At 37.4% G+C, this 17,785-nt stretch overlaps 1 protein-coding gene across 1 annotated transcript in view; it reads left to right on the top strand.

Moving 5' to 3' along the window:
- Positions 1–17,785, top strand: part of LOC122801223 (IgGFc-binding protein-like) — a 691,109-nt gene that overhangs the window by 391,975 nt on the left and 281,349 nt on the right. Inside the window, exons 41-44 of the mRNA XM_044070776.1 lie at positions 4,862–5,426; positions 5,520–5,719; positions 7,744–8,124; positions 11,910–12,196. Coding sequence (XP_043926711.1) covers positions 4,862–5,426; positions 5,520–5,719; positions 7,744–8,124; positions 11,910–12,196 — 1,433 coding nt within the window. The remainder of the gene's footprint in view (positions 1–4,861; positions 5,427–5,519; positions 5,720–7,743; positions 8,125–11,909; positions 12,197–17,785) is intronic.

Raw genomic sequence — 17,785 nt, forward strand, 5'->3', positions numbered from 1 at the left:
TATCAAGGTCCTATTTATCTTTTATCAATGGTGCATTATAAAGAAACGTATAATAATAATAATGCATTCTGTGAATGATAAAATCAACATTTGAAACTTCCCATTTTAATTCTACATTTTAATATGTAAAAGCAATATATGCTAGCATACTTATTAATGCATTCAAAAATAGTTGCTTTCACATTTTAGTTTTGAGTGTTGTTTAAACTTTTTCTCTCTTCGAAAAAAGTTTTCTTTTTTCATTTTTCTGTTTCATAATATGGTTACCAATTATTTTTATGTCTGAAATAATAAAACTCGACACGAGTCTGAACTGATAGTTATAATAATTTATTGCACTTTATATTGATTTTAATGAAATCTAATAGACAAAATAAAAACTGCCAAAACAGTTTCAGAAAAGGAATGTGAAGAAATGACATATCTAGGAATGGGTTAAAGGGAAGAAAATGCTTTTTAATGTAGAAAAATAGATTTTTGTCTACAGTCAGCCTTTAAAAGAATGGCATGTTAGTCTGCAGTTAGTTCGAAAACTTATATTGGCTGTAAAACTAAATTTTTATAACTAGAATAAGTGAAGCAAAATAATTGTTTTATTGCTATCAAAGCCTTAGAGGTAATGATGTAAGGGGCAGCAATATCCTAGACCTGGTCATCACCAACATGGGTGACCGGTGTTCCAACCAGAGGTCAGCTCCACATTGGTCAGATCCGACCACAAGCTAATCACCCTAGACATCCGCATCCCGCTCCCACCCCCCATTAGGAAAACAACTGTAAAAAATTTCTCCAAAGCCAACTTCACGACACCCATGCAGATGGACAATAGAGGTACAACTGCTGAATCCTACACAAACGTACTCTATAAGCACTTACATGAGTGCATGGTCCGTGCTCTCCCTAAGAGAACCAAGATCCTATCCTATAAAAAGGGAAGCCAATCTGGTGGTCTTCTGCCATTAACAAACTCTACAACAGATGAAAGAAACTGTTGCAAAAAAGAGTAAAATCCCATGATTGGAGGATCTCCCTGGTCAGCCTCAGTAAGAAGCTGAGATCCCTCATAAAATCCTCCAAGGCCAGTTATGAAAACAAAATTGCCACTGATTCTAAAGACAACCACAAAACATTCTATAGCTATGTCAAGAATCTCAATGGCAACACTCAGATCTGCTCTGAGTTACAGCACAATGACACTAAATATACAGAACCAACTGATATTGCCAACATCCTGGCAGATAGGTTCAGTACTAACTTTACCCCCCCGTCTCACCCCCTAAAGGGGCCCATCTTTATACCGGAAGAATGCAAAGTTCCTGTAATCACGGCTGCACAGTTAAAAATCTCACTCTCCAAAGCCAACATCCCAGGCTGCCTTCTACATGAACTACAGAATGAACTGGCACCCCACCTAAGTACCATGTTCAATCATAGCCTCACCTCAGACTTTGTGCCCATTGAATGGGGCACCACGGCTGTTATCCCACTCCACAAAGGGGGGGCCACAACAGACCCCGGGTACTGCCGCCCCATTAGCCTGACGAGCCTGGTCTGCAAGGCCATGGAACGTATCATCATGGAACTCATAAACAAAGACATTGGAGATCTCCAAACTCTGGACCCCACACAGTTCGGGTTTATAAAAGGCAGATCATGTCTCCTAAACCTGATAGACTTTTTTGAAGCAGTCACCAAAGCCATAGATGAGGGTAATGTGGTTCACATAGCCTATCTAGAGCTCGCCAAGGCATTCATCACCATCCCCCACTCTGGAATTATAGATAAACTCACTAAACTAGGTATAAATGCCTATGTCACAAGATGGGTAGCCAACTGGCTTACTGACAGAACCCACACTGTGAAAGGAGCAGACTGCAAATCAGACTTCAAACCATTGACAAGTGGAGTAACATAGGGTTCAGTCCTGGGACCTCTCCTGTTTGGTATCTACTTCTGTGAAGTACAGGCTAACCCAGAAGGTCTTTGGCTAACTAAATTTGCAGATGCCTGCAAACTAGGAGCCATATTCGAAACTCCTAATGATGTGGACATCCTACAAAAGGGCCTCACTGAGACAGATGCCTGGTGTCAAAGCCATGGTCTCAAGCTCAATGCCAAAAAGTGCATTGCCATCCCCTTTGGTAAAAATTCTGTACCCATGAACTGCCACATAGGTGGTAGTCTACTTAACACCAAAAGTGTGATAAGAGACCTTGAGACACAGGTGGACAGTAGTTTATCCTTTGATAATCACATTGCCACAGTGGTCATTAAATCCTTCTGTGTGGCACACCTCATCACAAGAGGTTTCTCATCCAGAAAAAAAGAGGTCATTGTTCCCCTCTACTCATCACTCATTAGACCCATTATAGAGTACAATGCCCCTTTTGGTATGTACCTCACAAGACATCTACAACAACTGGAAAGGCCGCAGAAATACCTCACAAAGAGGATTACTGGCCTAAAACAGATGCCCTATGCAGACCGTCTCAAAAAACTCCAGCTTTAGTCCTTCGTATATCGCCTACTCAGAGGTGATCTCTGCCTAACATACAAAGCTATGTCAAACCCAGAGCTGTTGGACATGCTCCACTTAAAGAAATCCCAATCCTTCCAAGCTACACGTTCTAGGGACCTAAACCTTGTCACCACAATAAACAGAACATGCTGGAGGGATAGATTCCTGCCTCAGAGACTTCCCATACTCTGGAACAGACTACATATCTATGTCAAACAGAGCTCCTCATTAGCACTCTTCAAGAAAAATCTTGATGATTGGATGGGTAATAAGAACTTCACCCTGAGGATCACTTCTGTGGTTCTGCTTGACAGGGGCACAGGAAAATAATTTTCTTGGGTGGCGAACGCCAGGGTACCTTTTTGGCTAGGCTTGTATAGGCCCTAGGGCCAATAGCCTAGTACCTACCTATGAACCTAGGAACCTATAACTATCCTATTTTCACTGATTTGTCTCAAAGAGTGCATGCTTGAGAAAGTAATGTAAGATATCACTGAAAACCTGAACTGTAGCCTGAGAGAAGCTAATGATTTTAATGCAGTCACAAAAGAGAAGGATTAATCCATGTATCTTTATTTTTACTTTGGCTATTGCACTACTGAGGTTGCATTAAAGGGAACGGAAAGCCCAATAGTATTCTTCAAATATGACAGCAATGTTTCAGAACAACCATTAGCTTGGCTCAGTAGAAGGGTAAGCAAATAGTATGCACTGTATTTTTAATTTTGAACCTTTAGAAACTTTTTGGAAATGAGTGACACCACTGGATAGGAAAATAAAAGAGTAGGATGGTGTATTTATTCACCTAGTTAATCTTGATCATAAATGGTCCAATGAACCATTTCTAAGTTATGATGCAGTCAGGAAAAGTTAATGGTCACATCAAATTGTACCAATAACACCACGACAGAATACAAGTTAAATATTAGTGCAAACACATAATCATGGGAAACAGTAAGTTGGAAACACATAATATCATTACTGACACACTATAGCATTGCAGCAAGTTAGGATGGAAAGCAATAAAGTCCTTAACACAGTTCCTTACAAATAGAATATAACGCAGCAGGATGAAATATAACAGATAAAATAGAAAGGCAAAGTAGTGTCAACTATGACAACAATGTGAATGATTAAAATTTGTGAGGTTAGGCAGAAGAGTAAAATTCCAACTTGCGCAAGTTTTCTTGGAATGGGGAGTTAAGATATCCTAAAAACTAGTCAGCATCTACTCAAGGAAGTTTTCTTTTATTCAATAAGTAATTAATAAATTATGTAATTTGCATGGGAAGCCTCGAAAATATGATTTCTGTTATTACATATGGTGTTGGCAAGGGACAGATTTTTTTCACATAATGTGTTATGTTGTCAGTATGCTAGAGAAGAAGAACAATGGTTTAATAATGATGTTATCAACCTTGGCATTGTATACCCGAGTGCTGTAACTGGTCCTTTTAGTCTTGGCTATACTGGTGAGATCAAAATGCATGTGCAGGCAAAGAATGTTGCAGTTACTGAAAAAATCTCTAGCTAAAGAAAATGAGTGAATGCAGGGCATATTGTAGGAGAAAGTAGGAAGCAGTTAACATCATACTGTACATATAACGAAGAAAACCACAGAAACTCCAAGAAACGAAAAAGCAGGCAACAACAATAGTCCACATCCTGCTTAAATATAAGAAACTTTCATTGGAAATCGATTATTTTAATGAATGTCTAAGACTGCAAATAGTACCTAAGGGACTTAGGGTATGGCAATACCCCACTGGTTTAGTCCCTAATTCTTCATTTCATCTGAATTTATTAAAGCTATTTAATAAACAAGGCTTGGAGTTAATTGAAATTATGAAAACTAATTACATCTTAATGAATGAGGAGCTTAAAGACAGTATATCTTTATTGGATACTCAAATAAAGACACATCCTGATTTTTTTAGATATAAATTTGCGTATTCACGTATTTTTGAGACTATTAGGTAATAAAGTCATTCACGGACTATCGTTGTTATCATACCGTACATAGTACGCCTATATCATATGTTCTATTTAGTTACATGGTAAGTATGCAGATATACTAAAAGCTACTCAGCACCAGATAAAATTTCAGTTTCATCTTAAAATTTGCTTGTACTATATAAAAAAGTGCAAATGCAGGAAAAGGATTAGGTGATTCTGGGAATCTAAAAGATTTATAATTTCTGCAGAGGAATACAATTGATGATTTCAAATGAATTAATTGCTGTAGTGTTACAGAGGGAGGACTAGGGCTATGTTGTTTTCAGATGAACTAAGATTGATGCTTATGTCTGTTACTGCATTGTTTCTTTTTCTTTTAACAACTAGGTTGACAACACCTGGAGAACGCTTCCTGTAACACTTGTAGGAGGTGCAGTCACTGTTAAAAGAAGTGGAAACTATGTGCTGCTAGAAACAGACTTCCTGCTCTCAGTTTATTATGATTCTGACCACACAGCTGAAGTGAAAGTGCCCAGCACATACTTTAATCAGACTTGTGGAATATGTGGAAACTACAACAAGCTGAGAGCTGATGATTTCATGAAACCTGATGGATCCCAAGCAGCAAATTCTACAGACCTAGGAAACAGCTGGAAAGTGTCAGATGGTGATCCTAACTGTAAGGATCCAGAACCACCAGAACCATGTCTACCAGAAGTTGAAGACAAGTATGAGAGTAGCAGCTATTGTGGTCTGATAACTAGCAAAGAGGGTCCATTTGCAAACTGCCTACATGTGGTCAGTCCAAACAGCTTCTTTGAGAGCTGTGTCTTTGATCTTTGTGCACTAAATGGAAGCCAAGATACTCTGTGTGATTCATTACAAAGTTATGCAGATGCTTGTCAAAAGGCTGGAGTGATCATTCCTCCCTGGAAAAACTCCACATTTTGTCGTATGTATTGCGATAATTTTTTTCAGTAATACAATGTTCCATTGTCTGCTAAACTGAATAGATAATACAATGTCTTTGTGTTTTACCTTACAGCAAAGCCATGTCCAGATAATAGTCATTATGAACCCTGTTCAAGTGCCTGTCCTGCAACATGCCTGGATCAGTTTGCACCACATAACTGCAGTAAGCCTTGTGTAGAGGCTTGTGAGTGTGACACTGGATTTGTACTTAGTGGAAGCACTTGTGTTAATGTCGCTGACTGCGGCTGCTGGTACCAGGGCAAATATTACGAGGTAAGCAAACCAGAAATTCTGATGTGCTTTTCTGCGTGAATGAAATGATACAACAATAAAAGTGACAAGTAATAGATAGGCAAGGTCACTATGAAGCTATGGATATATAGCAGAAAATATTATTTGACAACTTGCATTTTGTAAAGTCTTTGATGTAGAATAATGCTGAAAGTGACAATTTCTAAACAGAGAAGAAAACAAGAACCATATATCATATTGTTGTACTTACTTAACTAAACATACTCTGTGGTGCTCCTACACTTTGTATTCAGTATTTGACTTAATTTGAGTCTAGGATTAGAAAATGGATCTAGGAGAAGGCAGAGGGCATCAGCCTCTGGAGTCTGAAGCATTTTCTTCCAAAACTGTAAATACAGATGACCAGACCAGCAGATACAGCCACAACTTTCCATCTCCGTCATTCAAATCAAAAGGTAGTCCTCATTGATTGCAGCTCTAGATTTAACAAATTAAAACTTCAAGGTCATTAAAGGTCATTGGCTATACTAGTGACTATGATGGGTGTTTTGGCTATTACGGCTAGTCACTGAAATTTGAAAACCACCCTCTTCAGATATAAAGTGCAGTTTTCAAATGAAACAATAATAATACATGCTTCCATTCAATTTCTACATATTCCCATCCCTGTTCACTCCCATAGCCAAATTCTTCGATAATGACAACTGGGTTGCAGCCAGTCTCTCAATCCCAGTACTAACATTGTCGACACAGCGGGTGGCTCTCCAACTACTAACATGGATTTTAGCTGTACAGATTTAGCACTATCATGCAATTGCCATTCAAGATCATTGAACATAACAATATTGTTATAATCTTTATAATAATGGCAGAATTGTTAGGCTTGTTTCACCAGCAAGCTAACCATATACCAAACTGCTTGTAATGTAACATAGCTAGCCGTGTGGATTTTACATTTTCAGTATTTCAGCAGGAAACTAATAATATATGGATTATTTCAAGCCATCTCACTAATGACCTTTTTATATAAAGGCTAAAGTTACTTTTAAGTGACCAAACTCTTGAATGGAGAGTTGGAATGTGCCTCTGGGTTGGCACAGTTCTGAAATGTTACTGCTGCACAGAGGTTGTTTCTCTGGTTTGGTTCCCAGGGTTCTGTGCAGAGTTGGTTTATCCTCCCTGTGTGTGTGTGTGTGTGTGTGTGTGTGTGTGTGTGTGTGTGTGTGTGTGTGTGTGTGTGTGTGTGTGTGTGTGTGTGTGTGTAGTGGGTACCTTTGCTAACATGATGCATGGCTGCAAAAGAGAACACTAATGAAGTCAGGTTTAGCAGTGCAGTGTTCATTTCAAACATATGGTAATAAGTTGCTAATGAGGTACTTCTCTTTTGTGGTACCATGTTTCTGAATCACAATTTCTCATTATCACGTTGGGCACTTTGCATGGGTTGAGAGAAAGTCTCTGAATCTTGCCCTGTGTTGAAAATCTAAGAGAACAATGTTGAACACTGTCAACCTTATGAGTCTGTTGATAATATGATAAACAAAACATATTCTTATAATTTTACAGTTTTTTACTACTTTGATCAAAGATCATAACAACTCACATTTCTTCAGACTACATCAACAATGTGAAAGCTACAGAACTGTGTCTCCTGCTGTCATTTCCAAGACATGTGCAGTCATTTTACAACACACTGCATACATTTTAACTCCCCCAGCAATATACTCATTGCTTTCTTTTTTATTGCATTCAGTAATCATATGATTCCCATCTTCTTTTTTTCTGTAGTCCTTCTTCCCTCCCTCCCTCCCTCCCTCCCATCCCTCCTTTTTCTTGCAGCAAAATGTTAATCAGAACTGTTTTCATTAACTGGATGAACACTGTATAGTTCTGCTTCTAAACTGTTCATTTATGCAGTTGTGTAAGACTAGTCCAACCACAACACTATTCCCATGATAGAAGCTATGATTTCAAATTGGATGTAAACAATCAAGAAATGTTGTTCCACAGGATTTTATTTTATACCTGCATTTTGCATTTTTCAGAAACATGAGGATACCATGACAGAAAACTGTGAACAACAATGCCAGTGCTCGGGAAACAACGATATGAATTGTACACCTACATCATGTGAACCGGATAAAATCTGTAAAGTAGAAGATGGTACACTTGGCTGCTTCGTTCCAGACACTGTTGTTTGCCACATCTACGGGGATCCTCACTACATCACATTTGATGGAAAGCTGTACCACTTCCAAGGATCTTGTAATTATACAGTAACTGAGACATGTGGGAACACTTCGGACCATTTCACTGTTACTACTAGAAATGAACACCGAGGTAATCCCACCTGGACAGCAATCAACTCAGTGGCACTGACAGTGAATGGTGTACATATTGCACTAAGGAAGAACAGGATAGTTTATGTAAGTAGTTACCAACATGATGCTTTTTGTCATTTTACACAATAAGTGTGCTTTGTCTTTCAGCAGTTACTGTGGTCACATGGATAGGTACAGTGAAAAATGAGCAAGTTGTGTTTTAGCAGATAAAAACTACAGTTGTCAATTAATCATATGCAAGTACGCACATTCAATGTTATCTACTGGAACATTTAAAAAGGTCTTATCAGAGTAGATGCTATTTCATTTTTTGCTCTCCTGACTAGCTAAATCTAAGAACATGCCCTTACCTTACTAAACAAATTCCTAATATGACCTTATATCTGCTCTAAATGTTTTAACAGTTCTCATGTTCTAACACGTAGACTCTTCCTATTTGCGTTGACAAAAAATCATTATTTTGCCAGAGAATGAAAGCATCTTTAAAACCAATCACTCTTCTGAGATAATTCTATTTGCTTCAAAGAAATACACTATTGTAATCTAACTTTCTAAACAATGATAATTTTTGTAACATTATTAATCAATGTGTAATTAAAATGAAACTCATTAACTAATATGTAACTGCACAAACAAACAGCAGAATACATCAATGAAAAAAAATCTCAATCTGTGTCTATTTCCACTCACGCATTTCTATTTGAATAAGGTGACTGAAACCACTTTTGTGCCGAAAATTTAGGGATACCTTTTTCCTAATGTATAGTCATAGAGTCTGCTCTTTGTGGGTGGACAGCCTTTTCTAGTCGAGCAAGTTTTTTCAAATATCAATAAAACATTTTAGCAAATACAGTATTTTTTTACTCTGAGGCACCAAAATCATAAACTTTTTTTTGGATCTCATACCAATACCTGTCATAAGCTGTTGTTTTAAAATGTTTTTATAATTGGCTTCCCAAGTTGCTAGTTATTGCATTGCTCACCAATGTAGTTATTTGTTTAAGGAAAAGATTAGCATTACAAATGTGAAAGCAATTCCACAAACTAGTTTGAAAATCATAGTACCAAACTGACTTAATCTACTGAACGAACAGATTCCAGGTATACTATTTCATGGCTGCCTCAGGACTTTTGGTATGGTTATGTAATTTGGTTAATTCTAGAAAATACCCAGGTGGTGGAAATGGTCCTTGTGTATTAAAAAGAATTGCAAAACATTGAAGAATGTGTTAGAGTAATACATCAGAAATGTGTTTCATTACATTTTGCAAAGAAATGTAGGTACCACACTGGTTAACAGAAAACTAATGCAAAGAATAGTTAAATTATTTCTACAAGAACGTGGATAACATTTATCATAAAGCTGATTTAACTTCTCTTCTAGACTGTAAGAACTACTGTGGAAATTATGTCAGAAATCATGCCAGATTTTCTCAAAGTTCTTTATAACATTATTTTTTTCCACATTTTTCATGCAAGAGTAGAGATGTAGCAAAAAAGTAATATGGAACTCTCCAGGCTACTAGTAACTATAACACAGAAAACAATAAAGTGCTTTTACTCTTTCGTTTGATTTGCCAAATTTATATTAAGTATAGAAATTATAAGTGGCAACAGATAATGTTGTATGAATAACTGAGCCTGCCTTTTCTACACCTAACACAATTCCACAAAGGATACCAGATTAATAGAGTCCTACCCTGAAACAAATTTGCATGTATTTTATGCATTTGTGAATTCATCTGTAATATGTTAGCCTTTACTATGTGGGAGAAATCCAGTACGCATAACTGTACAATTTCTGGGGTGCTCAAAGACTTTCGGTATGGTGATGTGACTTTGTTAATTCTACAAAATGCCTATGTGGTAGAAGTGATACTTAGGTAATTAGGGAGGTTCTGCTACTTTAACTCCCTGAGCAATGCTGTCCAATCTGCCCTTTATGTATTATGTAATGATAGGTCACAATGTTGTGTCTCCTCTTTTGAGAAGGAATGAAAAAATGAAGCACACAGCAGATGTATGAATCAGCAAGTAGATGAAGGGATAATACATACACAGACATACACCACTCATGCACAGCTGTGTATAGATTTTTCACACACTTGAATACACGCATACAAAACACACTACATATGTGCATGCAAACGTGTACAAATGTAAGCATGCCCCCCCACACACACACACGCACACATTAATATGCATGCAGACGCACATGCACATGCACAAACCCCCACACTCTCTTCAAGTGAAAATTTCCCCTCAGTGTCATCCCAGCAAAGCAACACGTCCCCACCCTCTTACTGAAGAATACCATCCAAGCTGTGACCCAAACTGAATATCTTTGAATTATCCATTATTCTAACATGTTTCCAGGCTGTTCTGGCAAACACCAGCATTTCCTTTTGAAATTCTGTGCTTTCTTATAACATTCTTCTGCATGCAGTATATACCAGTCTTTCCAAGCAGTAGCCCATGAACTTATATAATATATTGGTTTTTCACACAACACTATATAGACTCATATAATGTTCCTCGGCATACTTTCCACACCACAACACTTCTGTTCAAAAGCCTACACACCCACATAATGCTCTTTTCATTCAGCATTCCAAATTTTCCATGCGGAAGTCCATTCACATACTTAATGGGTTTTTTTTTCTGTACACTGTATATCGCTTCCTTTCAATATAAAAAAAAATGCACTCATAATGTCTTCCCTACATCATTTAGCCTTCAAATACTTTTGATCTATCATCTCTTCCCATGTGTTGAAACTACTCCAAGTGTGCTACATTTTTGTATGCCCAGCCCCGACATTACTGACCCGGTTTGATGACTTACACTGTAGCATTGCCTTGGGGAATACATTCCAGGACTTGACCACTTTCTTTCTGAGGTAATATTTTCACAAATATGTTATCAACAATCACCCCACCCACTTATCCATAACCTCCCTTTTCTACTATCTATACTTTACCTTCAACCCTGCCACTCCTATCTGCCACTGAGCATGTGGCTCCCCTTGCATTCTTTTCATCATTTTACTAAGTCAGCGTTTCATGGCCTACCTGCCTAATTTCCATTCTCTTGTGCAGTTTACTAAAATGGACACAGCTCTCCTGATAAGGCTTACCATTTCCCTGGATACTAGAGGAATGGTGTCAGCTTGTCTTGCCTCTCCAGCCACCACTGTATATGCCTGCATCTAGTGTTCCTTTATTGCTCTCTTAGTATAATTCAACCTTTAAGCAATTAAATTCTGCTCCTATATTGCAGCATCTAATGGAAGGAGTTGATATCAAGGAGAAGGGAATTTCATTCAGTAATCTGTTGATAAATATGGTAATATGATTATAAAAAACAGAGTTTTCATATGTGTAGCTACTTTTGTTTCCATATTTTACCATTGAATATATGCATAAGTTGAAGTTGTACATGACCTACATTTAAATTCCTACTCTGTAATATATTTAATCGACCCATTTCTCCCCCTCTCTCTCTCTCTCTGTCTCTCTGTCTCTCTCTCTCTCTTTCTCTCTCACCCTCTCTATTTATTTGTCTGTAATAATTATTCTGTTATTTAAGATACATCACAATGACAAGCAGGCTAAAATGTTCTGAATTTAAACAATGCAATGTGAATGCCTGTTCAGTAAATTTAAGTATCCTTCCCTACCAAGGTTCTGCTTGTATAGCTATCTAATTATGTTATAAATAATCTATAGATTAAGTTAATGTGGCGAGCAAAATCAAGCTACTTTCACCTTAATAAAGTAAATTTGGCTGATTTGGAAACTATGACAAAGCTATCATTTTTTCAATGTATTTTAGTTTCAAGTTTTATTTTGTAATTTCCATTTTTCCAGGTGAATGACATTTTAGTGACCCTGCCTACATCACCCATACCTGATGTAACCATCTCCCTCAGTGGGGCCTACGTTCTGGTTCAGACCAGCTTTGGCCTCCGCCTACAGTTTAGTGGTGATCATGAGCTCCTAGTGAATGTGACAGAGAGGTACAAAGGAAAGCTGTGTGGTCTGTGTGGCACATACACCGGGAAACAGCAAGATGACTTTATGAGACCTGATGGAGTCGTGGTGCAGGATGTTAATGACTTTGGGATGAGCTGGATGGTGAAGGACAATGAATGGGAGTAAGTAATGTGTGGCCAATGTTATTTTTCAAATCTTTTTTCATATTTATACTGTATTTATTTCTTGCATTTGTTTGTTTTGAGACAGTATTTTTTAATAACTAACAAGTATGTATGCATTTATGTATGTAACTATTTTATTACTATCTATTAAATTATATAATCTTTTTTTTCCTCTTCATGTATATACTGCTGCATATTTGATATTGCCATTTGGTCTGGATCATGAATGAAAATATTTCAGTATTTGGAACCAGTTCATTTATTCTGATAACAAAGGAAATAATCTCTTTGTCTCTCTCTCTATATATATTTATATACATGTACATGATACAGCAGCTGCTTCGTGAACACGGCCTCCCATAGGCCTGACTATGCAGTACAAAATGAATCTGCAGTGCGTCTGTAATTATTACTCCCTGGCAGTATAAAGGAGCCCACAACTACATGTGTTGCCTGGTCCCACTGAGAGGAACATGAAGTGAGATACATAGTGGAGATTCTACACAGAAAACATGCAGTAATACTAGTACAATCCATCCATGTAAAACTATCAGCAATCAAGTGCAAAGCTACTTCTGTTACAGCTCCCTTCTTCATTCCTTTACACATCCTGCTTGTTTCTAGTAGTAAACATTTGTACTTATATATTGGGTTGCCTGACTCTTTCCCTTGTAAAACAAATGGAATGCTTGTTTCAGGGATGGCTCCTACCCCCACCTTCTTCCTTAGTTGTGTCAAAACTAATACATGTAATTAGACTCTCCCTCCCATCTCCTGTCCCCTCCTAATAATGAATATACATACTTATGTCTGCCATCACCCTATCTTAACTCTAGTCTCTTAATAATAGTTATTACCTTAAGGGTTGCCACTACATGTCTGCCATACTGTCCTAACAAAATATTATATATATTTACAGATATTCATAGTGGCACCAGCCACCATCCCATTTCAAAAGAAAAGACATGTAGTAGACAAGTATGAAGTTGCCAACCTTATACCCCATTCCAAAATCACATAAAAATAAAAATGCCTGGGGTATCCCACCATATTCCATTCCAAACCAGCTGTAATCCATGTTTCCTAGGTAAAAGCTCATTCAGCACTATGCTGCCTGCTCTGGTATGTTACACCATACTGTGACACACACCTTAGTGACTCATGAAGGAGTTGCAGATGCATCTTACACATGATCATCTTCCCTACAAGGTCATGTTTGTGAACCTATAGGAATGAAATCTTGCATTCATTGACAAAGAACAAGCTGGAAAAAAAACACTTACAAAAAGAGTGATGGACAGGCAGTTAAAGCACACACAGGACAGAGCCCTCCCCTTTATTACTTACATATATATTAAAGTGTAAACAGGGCAAGATTCTTAATTTCGGATAAAGAGGCATGGCAGCTAGGGACACAAGAAGCCATAGGATTACAGTGCAAATCTGACAACAGTACTAAGGCATTTTGCTATTCAGTTGTATTTTGGAATTTTTCATCCATTTTTTTTATTTATGTGAAATAATTTATTATGGGTACCATGCCATAAGGGAAAGTCAATTAGAATTTATTTATTTTTATTATTTATTTATTTGTTTACCAGGGTGGTACATTGATCTCAGTGAACCATTTGCAGGCACACCCAGGTGAATAGGATCACATAAGAAATGAACAAAGTTGTGTTAAACAAGGGAGTCATTCAACTGAGCATAGCTACTTCATTACTTCAGCTAGTGGGTTTATTAAGAACACTGGCCTACAGTTTTAAAGATCTATTTTATAAATCAGGTAATATAGTGATTAGTAACTTGTGTCACTAAACATACAGCTTTTGCTGGAATTGTATTGGATTTTGGTGACATTCCATTATTACTATTTCACATTATTTTATATATAGTTCCTGTAGGGTCAAAGGAAGTAAGAAATATTAGATATGGGCTTTCTGAGAAGACAAATAGCTGAGGGGAGGTAAACACTGTGCCTCCATTTTCTCTGCTTACCATACTTGCAAATTGTTAAATGACTTTACTTTGTTTATATCTGTGTACTAGTGACTGTACAGCCACATTGTGGTACTACAATGAAGGAAGCATACATATGTAAGAATTCACACTTTTCCAAGACTGTAGATACTGAAAGACACTGGGTTGTGTCTTTATACTCAACTGCTTTCAATCATTTTATAATTTTGTATAGATATGGTGATTGTTTTCTCATACAAATCCAAAATATACCATACAGGAAAAACTTTTTTTCTACAAACAGCCTTTTTGGCAAATTCATTGTTATACGATATGTTCCTTCAACCATATTAATGGAGACCTGATTGTATGTTTTTGCTGCGAATGTTATTGTTTTTTTAGGTGACTGAGCAGTGGCTAAACAATATTGTTCAGGTAGAGGTTTGATGTATATATAGACAGACTGTTAAGTATATTGACTGTGATGCCCATGTCCTGACCCTGCAATCAAGGAGCCTCAATCCTCACCACTAGCACCAGAGAGGGTGTCTCATATATGAGGAAAGGATAACAAATACACACAGTAAAGTGCAGTTTCCCTTAAGAGCACACAGAGATCACAGTCAGTCTAGAGCTGGTCGCTCACTTGCCCTCCAGGTCCCCAATAAGACTCCCCACTGGCACAACTATAGGGTCCAGATCTCAGCCAGCTAGGTAAGCTAAAATCTCTAGTACCCTCTCTGTCCAACCAGTGCTTCGTGTCCCTGCCCAAGTAGCTGACACACACTTTGAGATAAGTTTATACAACCACACAGGCACTTCTGGGGAAGGCTTGCACAGGTTCTCCAGCTGTGCCCCTTTTACCCAGACTATATGGTAGTACCACTTGCCACCACCCAGCTAATATTATCAGCTACACAAAGGCCCTTAAAAGGGTGCCCAATTATTACTGTGCAATATTATTATCCAATTGGTAAGTGTGACTAAATAGTCAAAGCTTATTTGAAGTGACTTGGACAGTAAACTCTATAAATATGCACTGTACTCTAGAGCTTAAATTATCGCTACACAAATCAGCCACAGTTAAAAGGTTTTAAAATATTTAATAATAAATAATTAAAACCACAAGACAATACTTTCTACTACACAGTGCTAGTCAAAAGTTCAGAGATCACACAGAAATACTTAAAATAATTCAGTAGTACAGTTCTGACATCACAGAAAAACACTTAGTCTAAACTTTCTAATTTCTAGCTCTCTAAAAGAAAACACAAGTCTAAGATAACTTACATAAGACAACAGGCAGAGTGCTGAGTTGGATGATCCAGACAAAAATGCTTAATGCCTTCTGATTCTCTCTGTTTAAATTGCTATTGCAGTTCTGATAAACATCACATCATCTTTTTACACTTTCCTGGTGTTCCCAGGCTACACATTAACTGCATTTACATTCTTAACATCTCCCTTTTGTTATCTTGCAGCTGGTCAGGAACAGAGCAATAAAAATACATTTGCATGTTTAAATTTAGCAATTCAACTCTTGGTTAAAGTAATAGAAATAATTTCTTCATCTAGACTTTTCGGCACCACTGTCCACTTCAAAGGATCACCACAGGCTTTACTTTGGTCTGTAGAGTGCACTGTTGTCACATTTATTTCCAGTTCCACATGTAACAATATTTCTTCACATGTAAGACAACAAGCTGTAGTTTACATTCATATTTACAAATGATAGAATTATCTGTACAATTATATCTGGGTAGGCTGGCAGCCTTCACCCTTCTCTACCAGTCATCACACTGACAATTACCCTTCAAGAACAGGCAGAAGAAATAGTCATGATAATCAGTGAAAAACTAGTTTACCAAAACCAATGTCAGTTCCCCAAAAATAAGATAATTATGGTATGTGTTTTCTGCTTGTTTGTTTGTTTGTTTGTACAGAGAAAACTCCCACACACCCAAACAGGGAATTTCACCCCGTATCCTCAAACATCTGAAGTAACTGATGATAATTTTCCAGATTAGGTATGGAAGCATGACCACAATGTTCATATTGCCGGCAATCTATGTTAAATTCATCAAGCAGAAAAAAAAATAGTGTTATTGTTTTCTATCATGTAGTCAATTGCATTGTGAAACCAGGACATAAACTGTTATGTTCTACAGATGACACACAAAAAAATGAAACTGGTTTCCCCCATAAAACAAATTTATTAAATACAGCCAGGTACAGTTTGGTTATGGGGTTCAAGCTGCATGGTGAGAAGGAAATGACCTATGCATAGAGTAAAATTATCCCCCAATTTTCTTACTTTTTAATAAACAAAGGTTATACGCTGCTAGCTGAATCTTACTAAGGTTCATATTTGTTTTCATCCAGCTTTGAACCCTTTGCTTCCTATTGCTTGCAGCATGAAGGCCTGCAAATGGTTTTCTAACAGCAAGGTGAATCATTGCAGTGAAATGATAGTTGTGGTTTAATGCATTCTATAACTAGTATTCCATATTGTGAATATGTGGTAAACAAAAAACACTAAATAAATGAAAAGCAAGGAATATTACGTAGTATGAATTTAACTCCGTAATAAATGGAAAAGCTGGCTATCATATTAAATAGGACATACTCCGACTCAAAACTAGATTGTTGAATTGCATTTTAAAGTGTTTTGCATAATATGCATTTAAATCTTGTGAGGGTTTTCTCAAGTAAGATATTTTGTTTTATTGTGCTTATGGTGCAGTTGCTGACTCTGGTTTGTTTTTTAGCTCAAGTATGTTGCCTAGAGTTCTAGTTCTGTAGTAATGTCACTGAGCTCAAGATGTGAGCATTATGTAGACACTGAGATCACAGTTTCATGTTTTCTGAGAGTGACTGCTCTTCCCTTTGACTTAGTGTAACCTTGAGAAGATATATATATGAGTGCATACAATGAAAATCATCAGGGTATGGATGAACGTCCTCAGGTCAAACAGCAATGTCTTTCGGATTTTCCTGGTTAAGGGTCACCACAGTGGATCACCGGTCCACTAATGATTGGCAGTGGTTTTTATGGTGCCGAGTTGCAAGCCGATACCTAACCTTCATGGAAGGTACACCCACATGCACACACCTACCTGCATGTTGATAATCCAAGTACACAAAAGGCAAGAGGGCAAGCACACAGCGGAAGTATAAAATGAAAAAAAAATTATTGAAAGATGAGCACTTTGTGTTCTTGGATATATGAGTGCACATTTGTGTGTGTAAGGTAGATATGAGACATGGAGATACGGGGTGTTGCTGGAGGAAAAATATTTTTCCTACACTAGGATGGAAACATAATGTGCTGCAAGTATTTCTGTGCTTGATTTAGTGTATTTTGTGTCAGTATGATGTACGACTATCTGTGTGTAGAAGTTGATAGAAGGTGTATCTTTCAATCACTTACAGTAGACCCTAACAATCCAAAGCAGTAATCCACAATAATGCTGAACTAGCTGTCTTCACTCTATCTCACCATGCAAAGGGGCTTTTTTGATCCCCATTAGCCTAAAAGTTAAGAGGCCCCACCTCCTTTGGTACCATATTTACCCATTTCTTGCACCATCACACTAAACTTCAAGCACCATTCATCCCCTCCATGCG

The sequence above is a fragment of the Protopterus annectens genome, chromosome 4.part1, assembly GCF_019279795.1.
Source record: "Protopterus annectens isolate FY-2018-M chromosome 4.part1, PAN1.0, whole genome shotgun sequence".
NCBI lineage: Eukaryota > Metazoa > Chordata > Ceratodontiformes > Protopteridae > Protopterus > Protopterus annectens.